We start from the raw sequence: 13610 nt of genomic DNA on the forward strand, positions 1-13610 counted from the left end.
CTTCATTACATATATTTTGTACTGGATTGATTATAAAAGTTTGCTGGACTGGACAAACTCTGAAAAGCATGTTTGTATATTTCATTTCATTATCAGGTGTTGGGAAGAGGATTTACTCAATTCTCATTGAAATACAAATACACGTAAATCCCAAAATAAATAAACTATAACAAAAAGCCAGTACACACATACTGGGGCAGGATGGAGAAACAAGCACTTCCAAAGTAAAAATGACAGTGAGGGAAGGCAGATTAAGTATTTCCAGAAGCAGGGTTGAAACTTACCACTTTGAGTGCTCCTCTGTGAAAAGGGTAAAGCAAATAAGTGAGCATAGCCTACCAGCTTGGCAGTGTACACATTCTGTGGGAGTGGGTCGGTAATAAGTGTTAACAGCAAGTAGAACAAGGTTTCGATCCTATAGGTCTGAATGTTGAGGCCGAATTGTACTGGATAAAGGGTGTACCAAATGTGTTGATTCACCTATTGCTTGAGGAGCAAGACACTTGTCTTCTTTACTGTGTTCAGAAAAGTTGATGATTCAGAGCACTTTGGTCAGCTTTTTCACTGAAGTCCACTTCAAAGACTTTATGCAGACAGACCAGTCAGCTCATCGCCCTGAATGAGCTGGTACAGGGACTGGAATTTTATGACATAGAAGTAGAGCCTGGGAATGTCAAGTTTAGTCATCTAAGGCTGTGTAACTACACTAGAGTAGGTGTGAACAAAGTCGCAGCCGAGAAAGTTCACAGTTAATCTACCTTCTCTAATGAAAGATAAACTATGGTGTAAAACCTCTGCAAACATCAATATAGGAACCAAGGCCCTCCCTGGTGATGGAGGGATTAAACACAGCACTATCAAGCTATTGTCAGCCACTGTAACATGAGTTCCATCCCCAGTCAGGGAGCTGACCCTATGGCACAGCAGTCTCTCCAGTCTCACCTGCTGCTCCCTTAGGCTGTGTATTTCAGGTGAGTCCTGTTCCACTCCCCCTATCTCTGGTGAATCCTCTCACTGCCCCCCAAAATCCCAGTGGCCCAGCTTGCACTCCCCAGACTGGTTCTTAAACACATGTGGACAGGACAGACAGGGATGTATACACCGTTCATGAGGGCTGTGTAAATTTTATTCCTATCACAAAGTAGCATTAAAAAACACCAGTTGCAACTGTTATAAAAAAAAAAAAAAAAACCACCAGTTGCAGACCATGTGTTGAGTATGACAGTTTAAGAGGGGTCCCCAGGAAAAGGGGAGGTTCCAGATTCCCTACCCCATCCAAGGGAGGGTGGAACAAAGCAGGGAGGAGAATCTGGTGAGGAGACTAAAGAGAAAGGAAAAAGGAAGGACGCCAGAAGTGACCTGAGGGAGCCACATGGAGCAGAGACATGGGAGAAGTGACTGTTCCATGGTCCTGAACTGGCTGAAATAGAGGTAGGTGAGAACCTCCATGGGGAGGTTGACTGATAAATGGCAGCATTTATCTTGACTTTCATTGTGCTCTTTTCCTCCCAGATTATGTAGCCATCTCTGACCCTTTTCTAAGGGTCCCTGTCAGAAAGTGCTTTAGGTGTGTCTGGGTTTTCAGGCCTTGCTTTGTGCCAATCCCTTTTGAGTGGAATTTTACCCATGAGGGGATAGGTAATTTTGGGTGTTGGATTTAGAAACTCTATTCTTTGTCTTTTGTGTATTGCACACTGACTGCATTAAAGTCCCTTTCCATTAAAGATCATATGTTTTGTCTTGATGCGGTGGATGGCAGCACCTATTTAGAAAGGGCAGGTCTGGGGGTCCTGGGGTACCTCTCTCACTGCCCTGTAGCAACAGCACTTACTAAAAGAATGGGAATGAGGAAGCTATGAGCAACCTATTAGGTTCAAACTAAGAAAAGGACATGGAGATCAATGCGTTAAGTAAGAAGCGTCAATCATCCAACCATCTGTTGAAACTTTTTCAAACATGCAGCCCTGAGAAGAGTTATAGATGTGGATCTAATTAGAGGCATTCTAAAGGAACATTATCAATTAAAACATCAAATTAACATACTGAAACAGTGGGAAAAAGCAAGTAATGATTCAGTTGAAAAATATGCAGTTGAAAACTTCTGCAGTTCAGACCCAGGTCTTCACTTACAAGACAGTAGCTCCAAACTGCTGATACATTATGCTCACCTGTTAAAGTCATATGAAGATGATGAAATGAAATTCAAAAGAATGGAGAGGAATTAACACAAATCTAACTGATAATAGAGCAGCTTTGCAAGCAAGCTCCAGGATCTTTTTCTTAAACTTGATCTTTTGACAGACTTCTCTGGAACCACCACTTATGGCAGTCTAAGGACTTCTCTAAGGGGGACCCCCTCCACTGCCTTCAGCAGGTTCTCTAAACGGCTTAAAGAGGAATTGGAAGACTTAAGAAAACCAATGCAGGAAAAACATGCAACCTTTCAACACACCAGGAAGAGCACCAGAAACTAGCTGCCTCAGAACTACAGAGAACCACAGGAGCAAACCACTTCAGAAAGGAAGCAGCTGAAGGAGAAACAAGATGTTTCAGGAAACTTATTGGAGGAAGAAGTGCTTCATCAAAAACAAAAGTGAGAACCACCAGGCAGGCATAGAGCTATTCTTCAGTCTTCCTGGGGTGGTGTGTTCCTTCCTTGCCTGTGCTAGGGGTGCATGTTCCCCATAAGTCTGCATGACTGTAGGGTAAATGGATTCATCAGCCTCTCTGCGCCATGAGCCTCTGTGGCTATCACCTGCGGCTTCAATGTTGTGAACACAGAAGACACTCGGGCGTGTGGGCACCGGACATGCAAATCTGATGGCAGAAACCTGGAGCAGTCGTGCGTATGTAGGCACACCATAACCTAGAGAACAGGAGTGGAAAGGCAACCCCTCTCTGAGACAGGCAACCACTGCAGGAGAGCAGCCACAGGAAGAGCGACTACCAAATGACGAGGGGCAGCGGAGGGGAAGACAGTGTACAGTCCAGGATGAAAACTGCCAACACTGGACAACAGCTCAGAGCTTCTCTCAGCTTGCTGAATTTAAGAGCTTCTCACTGTTCAGCTCCTCAGTCTCTGGTGATTTTCTCATCAGCTCCCATACTCCAAACTCAAGACTTTGTCTCGAATGTCTTCACTGAAGTGTCTTGCTAAAACACCACTCATGAACTATGTCCTCAAACTGGTTTTCATTCACTGAGGTGTAACCAGGGTAATTTTGTGAGTGGCGAGGCTTTTGGAAGTGTCACCCTAATGTCACACACAGAGCCTTAGTTGATCCACATGTACTGAGCTGAGTTCTTCACAATAAACTCCAGCTGTGAGAAGGAAACAAACGTTGGTTAGCCAGAGCAATAACTGCCTACTGAAGTGTTCAGGAAAAGTTTCATGGTGAATATCCAGTTTTGCTTCTGATATATTTTTTAGTGATTTATTTACTTATGTATACAAGAATTGGAATGATGCTAAACATCAAAGTTTTCATTACAGACCATTATTCTGACACAGTTATGAACCAAGCAAGTAGGCCACAGCTGGCAAGCCTGACGAGCTGTATTTACAATCTGTATGAGGGAAGCAGAAAGGGGAGGTCTTCCTGCTGAAAGGGCTGGGGAATCTCAACCTGGGCAGAAGACTGAGGCATCACGGGTATGTGATGCCTGTGAGGCTTGTGAGTCCTCTGACGCAGCTGTCTGTCAATGCCCAGAGAAGGCAACCCTCTCTCAGTGTTTTCTGACCTGAATTATTATAAATCCCTTGAACTTCCCTGTCATACACACTCAAAGCAATGGAAGGTTCTCAAAGGGAGGTTGCCATAATTTGCAGGACTGAGAAATGAAGCGTTCCTGGAAACAGTCATAATTAAAACTGGAGCAGAAACACTGACAGCAGAAGTCAGGGAGGAAGACAAACCAGTGGGGCTGGTCAGGAACAGACAACAGTGAGGCCCCAGGGCCCCTGAGGGAGGGAGCTGCTGCTCAGTGCTGCCACCAGCAGGGAGGGACTAGCTTCCCAAGGAAAGGCAATCAACTTAAATTTTCTAAAAAAGAGACTTAGGTATGGGAACCGTGGTCATCTCAGAAGCCACGCAAAGCAGTTTTGTTTTAATTCCTTCGCGGTACCTGTGAGATGGGTAAGTGATCAGAAGCACAGGCTGCGTGACATCCTGTGCGTGCACGGCCCAGATGCATGTTTAAAAAGAGGGACGAAAAGCAAACAAATAGTTACACAACCGATATCAAATTCTGAGGTTACGGACACTTGCCCATTTGAAGTGTGTCCTCTGAATGTAATTCTATAATGGGATTTGACAGGAGAGGTTTGAATCTATGGAAAGATGGGGGAAAGGAGAAAGACAAGTCAAGTGGCTCAGTGACGAAAAATGCAGACACCTACAAGCATAATCCCCCCACCCCACACGCAGCCCCGCCGTGCGCCCCCACCCGGGAAGCCAGCCCCGACCCCTGGCCCAGCAGCACCTCTTGCAGATGGAAGCATCTTCACAGGTGCCGCGCACGCCCTCGTCGTCTGTGTCGGTCGAGCTGGAAGGGGAGGAGTAAGGGGAACTCCTCAGGCTAGCGGCCATCGACGTGGACGGTCCATGCGCCCACCGGGCACAATGAAGCAAGGGCGACAGCCGCCTGCGAAGGTAGGAGGCCCCCCCTGGCAGAAGAGGAGAGGGGCTGGGCTCCCCCGGCGCAGCTGGCGCGGCTCAATGACGCCGCCCAGACGCTGCCCCAGCAACCTTCCCGCTGATTGGCGCTGGCCCAGACGCTGGAGGGGCAACTTCCCCGCCCCTTCATCCCGTGAAGAAGCTCATTGGATAATTTCCCTGCCTTGGCCCCGCCTACTCAACCCGGAAAGAAAGGAAAATGATAAGTCAAAACCAGCATCCCTGTGCTTTCTGGGAGTTGTAGTTATTTGCAATAACGTCCACAGGTCACCGTTTCTGATCTTTGGATATAAATTTTATAACTGTAACTTAACACCTGTCTGAAGAACGAGCTGTATCTTCAGTACTGTACCAAAGGCTAAGAGTCCAAGCGGAAGAACATTCAGGTGTCACGTTCAGGCTTCACTCTCAACGGCTGCACAAATAGTTTATTGAGTGCCAGGAAGTAAGCTAATAGCTTTGCACACACAACCACGTTTGAAATGCATTGAAGAAAGAGTGCAAAACGAATACACAGAAAATTATGTAGCAGTGAAGATAATGAACAAGAGCTATCAGTTACATCGATGACAATTTTAGAAACAGTATTCATTAAAAAAAGTGTGTTTGTAGAGTTCAAAACTAGCAAAATTTATATTCAACTTCATTACATATATTTTGTACTGGATTGATTATTAAAATTTTCTGGACTGGACAAACTCTGAAAAGCATGTTTGTATATTTCATTTCATTATCAAGTGTAGGGAAGAGGGAGGGGGGTTATTCAATTCTTATTGAAATACACAAACACAGCCCAAAATAAACTATAACAAAAAGCCAGTACACACATCTTGGGGCAGGATCAGGTAACAAGTCTTGCATAGTATCCAATGGAGTAACAAGCTCTTACTGGTACCCAAAGTAGAAATGGCAGTGGGGGAAGGCAGATTAAGTAAGTATTTCCAGAAGCAGGGTTGAAACTTACCACTTTGAGTGCTCCTCTGTGAAAAGGGTAAAGCAAATTAAGTACATTCTGTGGTAGTGGGTCGGTAATAAGTGTTAACAGCAAGTAGAACAAGGTTTCGATCCTATAGGTCTGAATGTTGAGGCTGAATTGTACTGGATAAAGGGTGTAGCAAATGTGTTGATTCATCTATTGTTTGAGGAGCAAAGAGCACCTGTCTCCTTTACTGTGTTCAGAAAAGTTGATGATTCAGAGCACTTTGGTCAACTTTTTCACTGAAGTCCACTTCAAAGACTTTGTGCAGGCAGGTCAGTTAGCTCATTACACTGAAGTTCCTGGTACAGAGACTGGAATTTTATGACATGGGAGTGGAGTCTGGAAATGTCAAGTTTAGTCATCTAAGGCTGTGCGACTACACTAGAGTAGCTGTGAACGATGTCCCAGCGGAGAAAGTTCACAGAGAAACTAGAGTATAAAACCTCTGCAAACATTAATATTGGAACTAAGGCCCTCCCTGGTGATGCAGGGATTGAAGACTGCATTCTAGAGCAATCACCAGCCACTGCACTGTGAGTTCTATCCCCAACCAGGGAGTTGACACACATGGCGCAGCAGACCTCTCCTGTCTCATCTGCTGCTCACCTCAGCAGGATATTTAGTCCACCTGTTCTGCTCCCCACTGTCAATAATAAATCCTGTCACACTCCCTCAAATACCTTTGCCTACACCCAGTCATTGTATGCATAAATAATCCTTAAAAATATTTTTTAAAATATAAATAATCTTTTAAAATATACCCAAAACTGGGTTTTTACCATGAAACTTCTTCCTGAGCACTTCAGTAGGCAGTTATTGCTCTGGCTAACTGGTGTCTGTTTCCCTCTCACGGCTGGAGCTAATTGTGGACAGTGCAACTCTCCGTACATGAGGATCAGCTAAGGCTGTGTGTGTGATATTAGGGTGACACTTCCTAAAGCCTCACCACTCACAAAATTACCCTGGTTACACTTCAGGAGTATAAGGAGTAGGAGGTGGTGATTATCATGGTCCAGTGAGAATGAATCTGAGGGACTGAATGAGAGGTGTGAAATACAGAACAACTCCCTATTCTGCCATCCTTCCGTATGGGAGGATGTAGCTTGGAAGCTACAGAGTGACATCTTGCTGTTGGTATAGCCTGAGAACGATGAGAGTATTGCAAAATGCTAATGGCACCCTCAGTCTGGGTGAGCTGAATTTGGAGTATGGGAGCTGATGGGAAAATCACCAGAGACTAAGCAGCTGAACAGTGAGAAGCTCTTGAATTCTGCAAGGTGAGAGAAGCTGTGAACTGTTGTCCAGTATTGGTGGTTTTCATCCTGGACTGTAAACTGTCCTCCTCTCACCTGCCTCTCTCCACTGTCTTGGTCAGACCACCCTCTGTCTTCTTCTGGGCCTGTTTCCAAGTGTTCTGGCCTGTGATTTCTCCATAAATTTTAAGTAGCAGTAGTTGATGAAAAAGGTAATATTTCCTGTACTGAAACGCCTTTGCACCTTTGTCTGACTCTCCGGGCATATTTGCTGGGGCTACTTCTGGCTTCTTGGTGTTGTGTCATCTCTCTGCAAACACTGGAGTCTTGGTAACTGTGGATATATAGTAAGTGTTGAGACTGTTTTTGCTCCCACTTGATTCTTTGTTCAGTTGATTTAGCTCTTATAATTCCTTTGTCTTTCCATATAAATTTTAGAATACGGTTATCAACATCTACAAAAAAATCTTAATGGATTTTTATAGGAATTACACGAATACCAGTTTGAACTGACATCATTACTATGTTTCATCTTCTAGTTCATGAACATGATCTGTGCCCCAATCAACCTGGCTCTTTGGTTTCTTTTACCAGAGTTCAGTAGTGTTTAGCTGATAGGTCCTGGCACTGTTTTTGTTAGAATTGCACCCACATATTTAATTTTGTGTTAATGATTGAAAATGTATTTTTAAGTTTGGCTGTCCATAGGTTCATTGCTAGTATATAATAAAACAAGTGACTTTTGTTTGTTTTTTCTGGTGATGTTCCATTCAACTATAAGTTCTGGGAAGAATGCTTTTTGCAATGTCTTGTGGTATAAGGCCTGGAATGTTGATTCAGTAATAAGAGGTGCCTTGAGAGCTGGCAAAACTAAGGAGACCTCAAATGTCTTCACTGCTAGGTCCTCTCCCCTGCCCTACACATAAGGGTTCCTGCCCATAGAGTCCTGGCTGAGGGTCCCACCGAGGCCTGCTGGCTCCTGAGTGGGAGGCTTCTGTTCCCTACCAGCCTAAGGCCTGACTCACACCACCCCACCACCCCTCCTGCTGGAACCAGGGTTCCCAAGCCTGGTTCAAAACCTGCCTCCCAAACCCCTCCTCAGTGCCTGTCCCCATGCGTTTCCTGTGGCCCGACATGGTGTGCCTACTCCCCTGGGCTGTGAGCCTCGTTGGTCAATAAACTGCTGCGGTGTGGGGGGCCCTGTGTTCACCACTCAAGTCAGTCCAGCCAGGACACTCACTGCTGAGCTGAAGTGGGGAAGACAACAATGGGTCTCGTAAACTAGATGGCCCTACCTCCACGGAGGATCCTGATCAGCTTTATGTACCTCCTCTTCCTCGGTGGTCACTGCCAAGTTGCACACCAGCTTGTGCTTTAGCCCAAGTTCTCTTCCCTCAAACAGGTCTGACTCTCTTCCACCCTAGCGGCTCATTTCTTTGTTTCTTACCAACCCCTAACACTCAGGCTCTTCATGCAGAGGGACTCATCTTTTGAACCAGGGGCTTCAGGCCCCCGGTCACGGTCTGCCCATAACCAGAATACCCTCCTTTGATGTGGTCTCCCCCTGGGGAAACTGATTGGCATGGCTGGAAGAAAAGAAGAGTCACGTGGAGGACCCCAGAATCCCTTTCCCCAACACCCCCAGGAAGGCTGGCACCCCCTTCCTGAGCAGCAGAATCACAGAAACCCGTGACCAGACCTGGCTCAGCATCCAGCCTGGTCTTGATGGATTTGTACAGAGGATGACAAAGAGGCAGTGCTTCCCAGGCCAGGTCAGGCTGCTGTAGATGGTTCTGAGCCCACAGCTTATGGGGCGTGGACCCGGGCTTTCCACCCCATCCGCCTGCCCAAAGTACCACGTGGCCCCAAATCCTGCTCCTCAGAGGCACAGGAAACACGTTCCTCAAACGTGACTGAAGCCTGGAGTCCTCGATCACGCGCCTTTGCCACAAGAGGATCCAACTGGGATGGTGCTGATCTGAGACTCCCTGGAGGAGACAGCTGCACCCAGGAGCCGATCAGGAGACACTTCCCCTGCCCCAGAATCTAGCCAGTACCAAGCAGCAGCAGCAGCAAAGGGGAAATGGAAGAAACTCCGGAAAGGAAGAGGAAAGCTTACCCTTTGCCCCAACTGGGAACCCAAAATGGACCAAGATGATTTACATGGCAGACTGGTGAGAGGGAACTGACGGGCTTTCCCGCCCCCGCAAGCTCAGTTCTGAACATACTGTCAGCTGTGCCTGAATGAAGCAGTGGACAACCTTTGTGACTAAGTCAGGGACCAAACTACGATTAGACCAGGTGTGTTACTGTGTTTTCTAGGCTGGAAGAGAAAATTGCTCAGCTGAGCAGCTGTATGACTTAAACCGGTGTTCAGGTGTTTCTGGGAGCTGGTGGGAGAAACAGCCTAGAATGTGAAGCCGCAGAGTCGTTTCAGGAGAGTTGAGCACTTTCCCCTGATCTTCTTGAGGGTTGTTGGGGACGGGAACCTTAAGAGACTGTGAGCCTGGAGACAAGCTACGCTCCACAGCCCCCACCGTCCCCAGTCTGCACGGCCTCATCTCTGCAAAGGTCAGGCTCTTAGTGGATGGAGCTGATGTGTCCAAGAGTCCCCAGCAGAGGGGTCCTCGGGGATGGCTGGGACCAGGACAGATGCAGCAGGATATAGGTCATGTCATGTGGCATGTGGCTGGGGAGGGCAGAGAGGACCTGGGCTGGGGCACAATATGCAGAAGAGGGCTGCCCAGGGCTGCCTGCATACTGGCACGGAAGGGGCTCTCAGAATCAACTTCTCCTGATGTCTTCCCCCTCCCCCGCCCCCAACACTACTTGCCTGTGCAGTGCAATCTCTTCCGGCCTCCAGCTCTGCCCCAGCCTCCTCCCAGGACTGCCTTGGCACTGGGCTTGGGCAAGGGAGGAGAACAGCACAGGGTTTGGGAGCAAGAGGATCAGCTGGGTCTTGGACAGTCACAGGAGGACCCTGGTGTCATTTGATTATTTAACACGTGGAAAAGGAGGGGGGTGAAGGCCCGGGCAAACACAGGGTAACACTAGAGGGTTCTTGGGCGATGGGAAGAGGCATTTGCTCAGCGGGGCCATGCAGTGTCCATTCCTAACATACAGGTTAGGTGCAAACTTTATGCTGCTCAGCTTGTCCCTCTACAAGAGGGGTGCCCTGCATAGTTTATAATTTTGAGCATGTGCACAGGTTGCTGTTGTCATCCCCCAAGGCATGCACAGAACCTGCTCTCTACACATTACGGCAGCACAAGCAGAATGTGACGTAGTTTCAACCGCAGCTGCCGTCCCACCAGTGCTTACTCTGGTGAGAAGGAACCAATTTGCTTTAAACGACTGACAACCTTTGTGGCTCAAAACGTTTTTTTAAGGTTTGAGGATATTGTTACAAAACTTAAAGTAAGGGCCCTCCCGGGTGGCACAGCGGGTTCAAGCACAGCACTGTGAAGCTGCCCACAGCCATTCTCGGCCAGGGGGTGACCCACATGGAGCACAGACCTCTTCTGTCTTGCTCGCTACTCCCCTCAGCACTGTATTTCAGTAGACCTGCCAGTTCTGCTCCCCACTCTGTCTTCAATGAATCCCCTCCTCCCCCAGACCTCCATTTCTGATCCTCACCCCAGCTCTTTTATACATAGTTTTTTTTTTCTTTAAATATTTAAATAATTAACTGCAAGCATGTATGTCATCGTTTCTCAAAGGTTTGTTCTTCATATACCTGGAGAATGGTTTCTTGAAAAGGCTGTCTTCTAACTGGAGAATCTTCTACTTTGAACATCTCTCAGGGCAACGCCGTGGTCTTGCTGGGCTCAGCAGCAGAGGTACATCGGTGGGACAGGCGTTAGCAGCACCAAGTAAAAGGTTTCCAGATCCGCCGGCTTCATGCTGGGTCTAACTGCTAGACCACCCGGGTTTGGGGACTGGATCCTAGGGTGCTTTTAGACTTGGTGACTCCTCTTTCGCTGCTTTCTTCTTTCCTCCTGAGGGAGAGTCTTGACAGGATGAGCAGAGCCCTTTGGTGCTACTAGAGGCTCATGTGTTTCTCATTGTAGAAATAAAACAAAGTCCTGAAAAGGAATTCTTTTGCGCCAATGACCATTTGGTTTCCCAGGGGTGTTGGGGACACAGCGTGCTCCAAGCTGCCCAGCCGTCCATCTGTTCGCGCCTCTTAGCACTCTCTCAGCAGTGATTCCATTTCTCCTTGGCTGATACCCAGCGTGCTTCCCAGTAATGTGACACTTGCTGCCAATCACCTTTCTTTGTCTGACAGGAATCCCAAAAGAGCTTTCTCCTTAGGCGCTTGTCTCTACTCCATGCGGACCTGGTGACTAAATCCATCCTGTGCATGGTCCAGTTTTTCTGGAGGAGTTCCTTTGGTTTTCCCCTCCTCTGTCTTTTCACCACCACAGCACCATTCCCTGGTCCAGATGGTCCTGTGATGCTGCTGCTTTTCCTTGTAGATGTATTGTCCTTTGCTTTGATTCAGCTAGGCCCACCCTCAGGTCTGCTGGGGCCTGCGTGCTCTGATTTTCCTTTTCCTGCCAGAAACTGAGCAGTTTCATCTTTCTGCTTGCTAATGACTTCCAGTTGAAAGTTCCTGCCGCATCCTGGCCTGCTGGCTTGCCTTTTCCTCCAGTTCCATGATCTTCATTCTCAGGTTAACACCTCTGTCATCTGCATCTCGAAATTTACCCAGGAGAGAATCTGCAGTTCCACTACCCAGATCTGAGCCCTTTCTAGCTCCTGGTTTGGGTAGGATTGTTTGCTATCCAGAAAGTAGCAAACCTCATTCCCAGGCATTAACTTCCATTTCTGTGGTTTTTGTTGTTTTGAGAGCTACTCTGACTTCATCTCTCTGCTGTTGAATGGAAACTGTCTTTTCTTGCATCAGAGTGATTGTATTGAATCATGGACTTAATTGCATAGTCTTGCCCTGCTGGTTTTGTTTGATAGTTGCTCCAAGCCTTCTCCACTGGAAGGTACGTCGATTCTTGGTCTGTCAGGAGCTGAGAAAGTTTCACCTTGTCCCTTGCCATGCTTGCATTTCACCCTACTTTCCTTAGGTGTTTCTATAATGTTTTCATTTTCTGTTTTAGTTTACATGACTCTGTTTCAAAATGGAATGCCCTCTCCTTCATGTTGATAACTGCCTGCCTTAACATTTCATTTTCATCTCCTTGGCTCAGGAAGTAATCTCTAGAAGGAAGTAACTCCTTACTTTTGTTTTTGATGAAGCACTCTTCTTCCTCCAATAAGTTTACTGAAACAAGTTGTTTCTCCTTCAGCTGATTCATTTCTGAAGTGGTTTGCTCCTGTGGTCCTCTCTCTAGTTCTGGGGCAGTAGCAATAGAGTCAGCTAGTTTCTGAATAGTTTGAAGGGTCACATGTTTTATCTGCATTGATATTCTTAACTCTTCCAAATCTGCCACAAATGTAACTGGACTCTCCCATTGCCCAGTTCTTTCAGAGTCTTCTTCTTTGTTAGCTGTGGTCCTTGTGTCTTTTATTTCTATGGTTTGCTGTGAAGCTTCATTTTGTGTTGAAGCTTCAATATATTCCAATTCCTCCTGAAGCTTGAACTTCCTTTTTGGGTAAAAATTCCTGTATCTTGCCAGCTTTTTCCGCTCTTCTAAGTTAGATAATACAACATCCTTGGTGTTCGGTGTTCCGCTTGTAGCCTTTCCATATTCTTTGTGAGTTCTGCTATATCAAGGTCTTTTTCTTAGTCGATTCTAATTAAACCTTCCTGCTCCTTCCACAAGGTAAAACTACCCAAGTCGCATTTACTGGACAATTCTTGAACGCTGTGTGCACTCATTTTCCTCACTTCCACAGCCTCTTTTTAGTCTTGGGCGGTTCTGCTTCCCCTTGTTCTGTTTTCGCCTTCTGAGTTCCATATAGTATTGGTTTTCTCCAAAGAACCCTGGTGGTGCCAAATAATCACCTTTTGCAATGCAAGTCTCACATCGCCATAGGATATAAACAACTTTTCCCATTTCATTTTTAAACGCAGTCTGCTTTGAATTTTTGAGTTGTTCCAGTTTTGAAACTGCTTTAGTTTTCTGTCTTCAGCTTCCCTTTCTTTTAGTATGTCACCATCCTTAAGGGGGTTCTTAGCGTCTTGATCAAGAGAGTAAGTCAAGTTATTGCTGCCTTGGCCAAGTTCTTCATTTTGTTTACTATGATCTTTATGGCCTCTTCTCTGTCTGCACTGGGCATGACCCCTGCCACCTGAACAGCAATGGCCACCTGCAAAACAGCCTGACTTGGATGCCTTTGAGTGTGAAGGTTAATAAAATAGCGCATACTCCTGGTTTTGTGCCTTTTTTAGTAAGTGCTATCCTACCTAAAACAGGGGCTGCACTGGTGGTATTTACAAGACCCTCACGAAGACTTAAAAAACTTCCCAGCACCCTTGGCGTGGCAGGGGGCTCTTTCCCGGGGGCCCTGGCACTGACAGCCAGCCCCACACCAGAGCCTGGCCGCTCTGAGCGCCTGCGTTGGGGTGTCCCACTGCGCGTCCTCTGTGCCTGCTCTGTCCACGTGTGTTTGAGGACCAGACGGGAAGTGCGTATAGGGTAGCGCAGGTCATCGATCAGCTCTGCCCGGCGGCCCTCCCGGGCGCCAGCCCCCCCACGGGCTCAGGTCCCCGCAGGCGGCCAGGGCGCTAGGCTGGGCCTGCGC

General features: G+C 47.0%; 1 protein-coding gene across 1 annotated transcript in view; it reads right to left on the reverse strand.

The window, feature by feature from the left end:
* LCMT1 (leucine carboxyl methyltransferase 1) overlaps positions 1-4675 on the reverse strand; it is a 42455-nt gene extending 37780 nt beyond the window's left edge. Inside the window, exon 1 of the mRNA XM_004692054.2 lies at positions 4483-4675. Within this exon, the coding sequence (XP_004692111.1) occupies positions 4483-4589 (107 nt within the window). The 5' untranslated portion in view covers positions 4590-4675. The remainder of the gene's footprint in view (positions 1-4482) is intronic.
* Between the last annotated feature and the right edge of the window lie 8935 nt (positions 4676-13610).

The sequence above is a fragment of the Condylura cristata genome, unplaced genomic scaffold, assembly GCF_000260355.1.
Source record: "Condylura cristata isolate star-nosed mole 26May11 unplaced genomic scaffold, ConCri1.0 scaffold00032, whole genome shotgun sequence".
In the NCBI taxonomy this organism is placed as follows: domain Eukaryota; kingdom Metazoa; phylum Chordata; class Mammalia; order Eulipotyphla; family Talpidae; genus Condylura; species Condylura cristata.